We start from the raw sequence: 10,773 nt of genomic DNA, 5'->3' as shown, positions 1-10,773 counted from the left end.
AGGAGGCCATTTACTATTTTTAACAAAATTAAACATTTAACTGCACCCGGGTAATCTTTTTTGAGTTTAGTGTGTTTGTGCTGCAATTTTGGGTTAACTAACCCCTTAATTACAGTCCAAAGTGGTAATCAGAGCCAGGTTTAGCACAATTCTATCTTGTGTTAGTCTTGAGGTGAGTCTTGTGTGTGAGAGGTTCATATTTTTCCTAACTACAACAAAACTACAATAAACAACCATGAGTGAAGAGAGATTGTCTGGAATGGAAACAAAGATGGATCAGTTAACTGGTATGGTTACTTTGGTTATGGAGTCTGTGAATGCTGTCATGGCTAAAATCCCAACTTCAGAAAGAGCAAGTCCACCTCCTAACAGAGGCAGAGGCAGGGGAAGGGGCTTCATGGGAGCAAGTATAGGACAGAAGCAAAACCAGAATCTGGATGAAGAGCTTCTTTTTTAATCAGATGAATCCATGATGGATGAGGGCATCTACATGACAAGAGCCAAATATGTAAAGGTAGATATTCCTGATTTTCATGGTAGTTTGAATCCTGAGGATCTTTTAGACTGGCGTAGATGTGTAGAAAGAGTCTTTGAGTTTAAAGGATACACAGATAGAAAGGCTTTTAAGGTTGTCATTCTAAAACTTAAGGTATATGCTTCTCTTTGGTATGAGAACATGAAACACCAGAGACTGAGAGGTGGTAAGGAACCTATAAATTCATGGCTAAAATTTACAAAGAAATTAAAGGAAAAATTCATAGCCAAAGACTATACTTAGGATATTTTCATTAAGCTGACTCAGTTGAGACAACAACAACAATCTGTTGAGATCTACCTCAGAAACTTTGAGCAGTTAACCCTACAGTGTGAGATCAAAGAAAAATATGAGCAAAAGATTGCTAGGTTTGTTGAAGGTTTGGATCCTAAGATTGCTGGAAGGGTTAAGATGCAACAGGTTTGGTCATTTGATAAAACTGTCAATTTGGCCTTAAGGGTTGAGAAAATGGGTAAGGGAAAGGCTACCGTGACTAAGACACCCACCAGATCTCCATTCTATAGACCACCAACAGGGATCAAAATTGGGGAGTCTGTCACAACTACCAAACCACCTGTTGTTGACAAAGGGAATGCCACGGGTCAAAGGAAAACCATTCCCATGAAGAAATGTTTCCAATGTCAGGCATATGGCCACTTTGCCAAAGAATGCCCCACTAAGAGAAGCCTGAGTACTCTTGAAGTGGTACAGTGGGGTGAAGATAAAATCTTGCATTGGTTTGTGACACTGAAATGGAGCCTAAAAATGAGACAGCCAATAAGATGGAAGAAACTGAGATGGTGGTGATGTCTGACTCGGGTTTAAATCTGGTTACTTGGAGAGTCATGCATGGACAACCACAATCACTTGAGTTAGATCAAAGGCAACAGATATTCAGAACTAGGTGCACCATCAAGGAAAGGATCTGTAATTTGATAATTGATGGTGGGAGCTGCACCAATGTTGCCTCTAAAACCTTGATTAAGAAGCTCAGCTTACCCAAATTGGACCATCCTCAACCTTATAAACTGAGGTGGTTGAATAAGGGAGCTGAAGTCAGGGTTGATAAACAATGCTTGGTTTCTGTTTTGTCCATATTTTGCGCAAGGCTGGAAATATGACCACGGTAGAATAGTTTGGGGGTTAACTAGTATCATCCTCTTTTGATGTTATCGTGATCATACCTAGGCATGGTTGATTGTAATATAAGTAGAAACGAATGTAAATGTAATAAACAATATAAGAAAACATGACACAATGATTTATACGTGGAAAACCCTTTAATGGGAAAAAACCACGGGCACCAAGCCAGGAGAGGATTTCACTATGTAATTGGGAGAGTATAAGAGTGATAATGATAATGCTTGTAATGTAATCTCTAAGTGTTGTTCAGCTCGTAGTATGTATTCTTGTGTAGGATGTGTTGTGTATGTTGGAGTATGACTTGTCTTGCCAAATAATCTTCAAATGCTCCTTATATAGCCAAGCTGAATGGTTGCCAAATCTTTGTACTTAATGCTGAATATTCCTCCCCAATTGCTGTCTTTATTGCGCATTAATGCCTATTAATACTCCCTCTTTATGACAGAATCTTCGTCATTAATATACTCTTAATTACCATATCAATTTGGTAATAATATCATATAATTGTCTTTGACTTAGTCAAATATTGACCTTACATTTGACCGTTGTCCTCTCCATGGCTGGCGCATGTCTTCTGATACCCTAATAGCCTGACATCCTGACACCCTGACACCCTGACACCCTGATGGCTTGACGTCCTGACATCCTGAAGATCATGTGGGAGTCTAGGCTCATCAACGGGTGCCAAACTTGGACTACCCTGACGGACTTGCCCTGATCGTCAGGCCAGGGTAAAATTATATCCTGTCAGTAGTGCGAAATTCCAGGCCTAACAATTGCCCCTTATCTCCTTATTATCGCTGGGTCAGGCCATAAATAAGAAGATAACCTTCTCTTTTCATCTTTGGATAACTTCTCTAGAACGATTCAACGTGCTTTATCATTAAGAAAACGGCTAGTTGTAGTAAATCCCAATCTTTACCGTCTATAAATAACTTCTTCACTTCATACTTTATTATCCACTAAAACTTGATCAATTCCTCTAAATTTTTCTCAATCTTCCATCTTTATCTTCAACCTTCGTCTATTTTCCCAGAAATTCTAACTGTGGCTGTAAAAAGAAAATCAATCGGGGTTGATGTTGCTCCTGGCACACCTTTCGTCCCAAACCCTGAAAATAAGCCTGAATCGTCTGGAAATCAACCCATCACTTTTGGAGATGCATCCCCTGCTCTAGCTGTTGATAAGGTCACCATCTTCGTTATATTCAATATGTTACCTTGAACGTGTGATTTAGTTATGTAGCATGCATACAGTTGACCTGGCTTGTCTTTGCCTCATTATATTAATCTGTAATGTTTTCTTCTTGATAAAGTGTATTCACGGAGTGTGTGAGTCAATGTTTATTACTGCGACAAGGTAGGGTAAGACAAGGATTATATTGGAAAAATATCCTAAGCCGATGAAGGCTAGTATGTTTCGTGAGAAAGAGGAATTATGGCGCTCGGTCAGGCGAGGAATAATTTCTGATTGGTGTTAGTATCTAGCCCTGACAAGAGGGATGTCATTTACAGCAATGTCAAAAAGTGGTATTTTATCCAACCAAGGAGAATGTCCTTGGTAGAATCATTAATCATTTTGTACATTTGCCCCGGGGGAATGTCCTTGTAAAGCCAATTTTATATTTGTTGGTCCTAGTCAGGGAGATTATCCCTGATAGGATAGATATACATTTTGCTACCTTTGCCCCAGAGGGTAAGGGTTTTATTAATGATATAAAGATCGTCTTTCAGGCTTGCTTTGTTTAATCCGGTCATTCTTTTTAAACCCGTTAAACCTGCTTTCTTCAGACCTGTTAATCTGTGTTCTTTAAACCTGTGAACTTTGTTTTCTAATTCTGAGGACCTGTCAAAATCTTTACTTTGTTAACCTGTAAAACATTTTTGAACTTGTCCTGTCATTTGAGCTATCGTGAGTAATTCAACCATGTATAGTTTTTGCCATAGTGGTTGAAGGGGTGGGAAAACTGACCTGTCTGGAGGGCTTATGTCCCCTACCTAGCTGGAGGGCTTGGTATTCGGCTTGTCAGGAGGGCATTTAGACTAAGTGGTTGGGAGAGAACACCCTTGCACCTGTCTTGCTGCGTCCAGCCGGTTGTAATCCGTGGTAGTAAACCTAGTCAGGTCAGGCAATTATTTCTTGCCTGATTGGTCCTGACATTTACTGTATCTGGTGGTGGTTACCAACTCGTTAGGCACAGTTAAGTGCAAAGTTTTGTTTCAGAAATATATAGTAGAGTAGCCCTCAATCCTGAATATTTATGCTTATAAACATTTATCATGTATAATTGTTCAGGATTCAAGTAAAACAAATTTGGTTAGAACATCCAGTATGTGAAACGCAAACAAGTATGCAATAAATGAATGCACATTGTCACGTAACATGTTCAGGAAAGGCATGACATAGCACACATTCAGATGAATAAGTTTGGAATTTTTACCTAGAACATGCAGGGGAGATATTACCATAAGTATGATCGTGCTTTTAGGTGGATGACATTCCAAGATATTGGAATCATGTCTCCTTGCAGTGTTTGTGGTATGTAAGGTTCTTCAATCTGTTGGGTTCAGGCTGATATTTGCTTCAAAGATATTCAAACCATATCTACATGGATTTCAAGCAGGGATGGCTTCTTCATAACCATAAACCAATGAATAAGGAGTTTGGCCAGGCTGGCAATTTTTTTTTTTTTTTTTTGACGGCCACCTTTTCATTTAATTCAGCTCCCCATTTCAAAAATGACTAGGGTGTAGAGATTGGATGTAATAATTTAGATGGTTGATGAATAGTCGGAGCATGCTTATGGCAGGCTTCACATTTCATGCTGTAGTCCAAGCAGTCAGCCCTCAGGGTTGGCCAATAGTAGCTAGTCTTAAGAACTTTGCTTTGCTTCATGTGGTACGAGAAATTTCGAGTATGATTCGACCTGAAATCTTTTGAACAAATTATCATTGATGATAAAATAGGTAGAAACTCTAATTCTAAATGCTTTAGCCATATGCCTGGCCTGAGGTAGTATATCTCGCAGAAACCAATCATAATAAGGCTTAATCTATGAATCATTGTCAGTATTGACAGGGTTCACCTATTCAGGCTTGCTGATGGCAGATTCAAGTAAATGCAGAATAGGTACCTTGTTTAAAAATATCAGGGGTGGAGTATTGAATCAAGGCTGGCCAACGCATCAGCCTAGATATTCAGGTCTCTATGTATTTGTTCAATATCAAATGAAATGAATTTATCACAAAGTATTTTGGCATATTCCAAATATAAAATCATTTTTTCATTCTTTGCTGTATAAATTCCTTTTATTTGATTTGCAATTAAAAGTGAATCTGTTTTTACCTTTAGGTTTTGAACACCAAGGTCTAGACATACCTTGAGTCCTGCTATGAGGGCTTCATACTCAACCTCATTATTGGTAGCTTTGAACTCACAGCTTATAGCCTGGGCTATCACGTCTCTCTGTGGTGATTTAAGTACTAACCCTAACCCTGTTCCCCTGGCATTGGATGCCCCATCTATGAACAAGGTCCATTCTTGGTCTGGGGTTTTATTTTCTAATTGGTTGACCTCTTTTTTCAGGTCAGGTTCCAGGTTAGGGCTGAAATCAGCCACAAAGTCTGCTAAGGCCTATGATTTGATTGTTGTCCTGGGTTCAAAGGTGATATCATAGGTGCTAAGCTGGATTGACCATTTGGCCACCCGGCCTGATAATTCAGGCTCTCGCAGGACAACTTTTATGGGTAGGTTAGTCTTAACTAATATAGGGCGAGACTAAAAATAAGGGCGCAACTTAGTATATGACATAATTAAAGCTAAAACATATCTTTCAAGTAATACATACCTCATTTCAGCATCTAGTGGACTTTTACTTACATTGTAGACATGATGTTGCTGACCTTCCTGTACTTTAACTAGGCACTGACAGTAATGTTAACGAGAAAGAGATAAATCGGCAGGGATTTTCCTTTGCCTGGCTTGGCCAGTAAAAATGGAGACAATGATAAATATAGCTTCTAATCCTTGAATAATGTTGCCTCGTATTCATGAGTTTTTTTTTTTTACTTCCTCGTAGATGTTTATATTTCTTTCAGGGGCGGATTTGTGTTGTTTCTGCCGCAAAGATAATTCAGGCCTGACTCGGAAGGCTTTAAGATTTCAAAATAACAGTCCATGGCTGATTTTTGTTCAGGTCAGAATCCGCCCTGTCAGTTTTAGATGCCCCTGATAGGTTTTGGTAATTTGGAACTGTAGTATTGCTTGAATCCGTTTAGGGCTAATGGTTATGTCTCCTTTGGTCACCATGTAACTCATAAACTTACCGCATCACATAAAATTGCACTTTGCAGGACCGAAATATCTTACAAGGATATCACAAGTAACTTATAAATGATACACATGAATTATAAATCACAACCATGTTAACTAGCAGGCCATGATAGATTATGTCTCCAAACGTTCATGTTGTATAATGTGTGTAACATGTTAATATTAAAAATTCTACTGATCAGAGGTTCTAAAATCATGCTAGACATGTTTGATATATAATAAGGAAAGGTTAACGAGTAATCATGTAAGGATTCATAACTGTAATATGATAATAGATCTAAGTATATCAGGATCGATGAGTCAGGTCAGGTTGATTCATCTTTAAAAAAGTCAGTCAGGCTAGGCTAAGCTTGACTAACCCTAGCATATCAGGACAGCCCAAAAACTATCATATGTAACATGGTCACTTAAAAAGTATTTGATTCGTATCTACCTTGCAATATGTGGTATGATGACATATTTATTTAAACGTTATGCAAAGAATAACAACTTACCATTACAGGAATACTTGAATACCTTTATGATTCATTTTTGTGCTTTGGCGGTAAAAGGACTTACCTGACCTGATCAAATCTTACAAGTAATCAGGCTAGCATTCTCTGCCTTGAAAGGACTGACCTGCCTTATCAGATCTTAAGAATAATCAGGCTTTGGTATAACCGTCCAAGGTTGAACTGAATGTTCAGGCTTGAAATGATGATCATGCCTGCACTGATACTGTTCATAACTAACTTGGAAGCCTGTTCCGGTCAGGACTAAGTTTTCCAGCCAGGCTCGAATTCTTTGAAGTTTAAGGTTATATTTCCTAAAAACATCAAATTATTATAATTAGGAAAATTCACCGTACAATAAAAGCAAGTACCAAAATTTTAAGATATATTTCTTATACTTTTCAAAACATATATTAGGTATAGGAAAAACTTATCTTTGAATTTCTTTGGTGACAAATATGCCCTTGAATTATCCTTAGGCAACACCGGAGGTTGTAACACTTATGATCGTTGGAAGGACTTTTGACTGGTTTTAGTAATTTTTCCCTCGGATCTAGCATTTCTTCGTTCCAAACGAGAGTTATAAAAAACAATTGTACCAATTTTCTCAAGGTTCTCAAACTTGTGAGAAGAAACAATCTTGTGAACATTTTTGTAGGATTAATAAACTAGTTGCCCCACGGTGGGCGCCAAGTGTTTTGTCCATATTTTGCGCAAGGTTGGAAATATGACCACGGTAGAATAGTATGGGGGTTAACTAGTATCATCCTTTTTTGATGTTATCGTGATCATACCTAGGCATGGTTGATTGTAATATAAGTGGAAACGAATGTAAATGTAATAAACAAAATAAGAAAACATGACACAATGATTTATACGTGGAAAACCCTTTAATGGGAAAAAACCACGGGCACCAAGCCAGGAGAGGATTTCACTATGTAATTGGGAGAGTATAAGAGTGATAATTATAATGCTTGTAATGTAATCTCTAAGTGTTGTTCAGCTCGTAGTATGTATTCTTGTGTAGGATGTGTTGTGTATGTTGGAGTATGACTTGTCTTGCCAAATAATCTTCAAATGCTCCTTATATAGCCAAGTTGAATGGTTGCCAAATCTTTGTACTTAATACTGAATATTCCCCCTTAATTGTTGTCTTTATTGCGCATTAATGTCTATTAATGCTCCCTCTTTATGACAGAATCTTCGTCATTAATATACTCTTAATTACCATATCAATTTGGTAATAATCTCATATAATTGTCTTGACTTAGTCAAATATTGACCTTACATTTGACCGTTATCCTCTCCATGGCTTGACGTCCTGACACCCTAAAGATGATGTGGGAGTCTAGGCTCATCAACTGGTGCAAAACTTGGACTACCCTAACGGACCTGCCCTAATCCTCAGGCCAGGGTAGAATTCTATCCTGTCAGTAGTGCGAAATTCCAGGCCCAACAGTTTCTTTCTCCATTGGAAAGGAATATTCAGATGAAGTCGTGTGTGATGTATTGCCCATGGATGCCTGTCCGCTATTGCTAGGAAGGCCATGGGAGTTTGACAGGGATTTTATTCACCAGGTAAAGGAGAACACTTATTCATTCAGGCTAGGGAAGAAAAATATTACACTAACACCACTATCCCCCCCCCCCCCCCGCTCTGAAGTATGTTGCACCACCAGGCCTTATTGAACATTCTAAGGAAGTCCTGCTGATTGGTGAGACTGAAATAGCTCAGGAACTGAACAGCAGAGAAGTTGTTCTCGTTCTCCTTGTCAAGGGAATTGCAGAAGAAGCATGGCTTCCAATACCTGCTGAAATTGTACATCTACTAAGGAAGTATGGGGACGTATTCCCAGAAGAATTGTCTAGTGGACTGCCACCCTTGAGATGGATTGAGCATCACATTGATCTCATCCCAGGAGCTGTGCTACCAAATAAGGCAGCTTATAGAAATGAACCTAGGGCAACACAGGAGCTACAGAAACAAGTTGGGGAAATAATGAACAAGGGGTTTAATTGTCAGGAAATCATTTAGTCCATGTGCAGTCCTTGCACTCCTAGTTCCAAAAAAAGTTGGGACTTGGAGGATGCGTACTGACAATAGAGTCATCAACAATATCACTGTCAAGTATAGGTTCCCTTTCCCAAGACTGGATGATATTATTTATGAACTTAGAGGAGCCAAGGTATTTTCAAAGATAGATCTAAGGCAAGGCTACCATCAAGTGAGGATCAGGGAAGGAGATGAGTGGAAGACTGCTTTCAAAACCAAGCATGGCTTGTATGAGTGACTGGTCATGCCATTTGGTTTGTCCAATTCTCCTAGCACCTTTATGAGGTTAATGACAGAGGTCTTGAGAGCTCACTTGGGTAAATTTGTTGTTGTTTACTTTGATGACATCTTGGTTTACAGCTCAACCAAGGATGAACATATGCAACACCTAAGACAGATATTTGAAACTCTCGAAGCCAACAAACTCTATGGGAAACTAGAAAAATGCTCATTCATGCAATCTGAGGTTCAATTCTTAGGCTTTGTAATATCTCATGAGGGGATATCTGTTGATCCCTCAAAAATTAAAGCCATAAAAACTTGGCCAACTCCAAAGAATATCACAGAGATCAAAAGTTTTTATGGCTTAGCCTCTTTCTATAGGAGGTTCATTCAAGGATTCAGTTCAATCATGGCACCAGTCACTGAGTGCATGAACAAAGGTGAGTTTAAGTGGAATGAAAGAACTGAGAGGTCCTTTGAAGAGATTAAGAGATTGTTGTGCCAGTCACGAGTCCTTACCCTACCAGATTTCAACAAACTGTTTCAAGTTAATTGTGATTCAAGTGGAGTAGGAATTAGAGCTGTACTTATGCAGGGACACAAATCAGTGGCATTTTTCAGTGAAAAACTAAATGGGGCCAAATTGAATTATTCAACTTATGATAAATAGTTCTATGCAATTGTCAGGACCCTAAGTCATTGGAGCCACTATCTGAAACCAAGACCATTTGTATTGCACTCTGATTATGAAGCCTTGAAATACATTAATGGCCAGCATAAGTTGATTACCAGGCATGTTAAATGGGTTCAGTTCCTACAATCCTTCTCTTTCTCCAGCAAATTCATTCAGGGGAAGGACAATGTAGTAGCTGATGCTTTGTCCAGGAGATATATAATGCTCAGTTTCATGGAACAAAAGATGTTGGGATTTGAATACATGAGGAATTCTATGCAGATGATCCTGATTTTAAGGAAGAATGGATTCTACAGCAATTAGGTCAGATAAAGAAGGGGAGTCACTATCTGGTTCAAAATGGATTCATGTTCTTAGGGAACAGGTTATGCATTCCCAGGGGAGCTTATACGGAGTTGTTGATCAAAGAAGCTCACTCAGAAGGACTTGCTGGACACTTTGGGGTTCAAAAGACTTATGAAATCTTACTTGACCAGTTCTACTGGCCCAAGATGCTGGCAGATGTGTAGGATGTCATCAAGAGGTGTGCACCATGCCAACAATCTAAATCCTATTTTCAGACTGGGCCCTATATGTTGGAGCTTGTGTCCTCCACAAATTAGTGTGATAACATTTGTAAATCTCTTACAGGTTCACAAGGGTATACTTCGTATTTTATTAGTTGATTAACGATTACCTAGTAACGGTTGGCTTGCTAGAAAGTTTGACGTTATTATCATACAGATGGCGGTGATCCACTGGTCCCTAAAAGTCACACCTAAAGGATGTGTTTGAGAGATGTGGTTATGGAAATGTAATCACATTGATGCCTTATATGACTAAACAGTTAGTCAACGTGTTGATGAGACTATTATCTAATGCCGATCAAATAATATTAGCTGAGACGAATTAACATGTTAATTCGTAATTAAATGTAATCGGTTATATTTAATTAGCTAATTATAAATATGCGATATTTATAATTAAAGTATATATTATACGATATTGTCATTATAAATTATTACGGACCAGCATTAATAAGTTGACTGCAAGCTGTTGTGTGTGGACTGATTAATACGGAATGAATTAATGACAATTTATACTTATACACATTTTATATATTTTTGGAATAATCGAAAATAAGGAGATTTTATCCTTATTTCGGTTGTTGTGATGACTCGGTCTAAACCGAGTAAGAGGGAGCAAATAAAAGAAAAAAATATTTCCCTAATTTTCGAAAACCTACACGGTTTAAGAGGCCAAAGGGTGGATTTATTTTTGACTGCTTGTTTTGCTTAACCTAATATTCTCTCATCAAAACACA

General features: G+C 38.4%; 1 protein-coding gene across 1 annotated transcript; it reads left to right on the top strand.

Moving 5' to 3' along the window:
* The first annotated feature begins 472 nt into the window (after positions 1–472).
* LOC141641492 (uncharacterized) lies at positions 473–8,536 on the top strand. Its single transcript, XM_074450151.1, has 8 exons — positions 473–649; positions 803–1,250; positions 2,715–2,866; positions 4,132–4,216; positions 4,488–4,576; positions 5,355–5,424; positions 7,952–8,079; positions 8,165–8,536. The coding sequence occupies exons 1-8, from the start codon at positions 473–475 to the stop codon at positions 8,534–8,536; spliced, it is 1,521 nt and encodes a 506-aa protein (XP_074306252.1).
* Positions 8,537–10,773: the final 2,237 nt, after the last annotated feature.

This window comes from Silene latifolia, chromosome 2 (genome assembly GCF_048544455.1).
Source record: "Silene latifolia isolate original U9 population chromosome 2, ASM4854445v1, whole genome shotgun sequence".
Lineage (NCBI taxonomy): Eukaryota > Viridiplantae > Streptophyta > Magnoliopsida > Caryophyllales > Caryophyllaceae > Silene > Silene latifolia.
The sequence above is the reverse complement of the archived record's forward strand: the minus strand, read 5'-3'. Positions and strand labels throughout refer to the sequence as shown.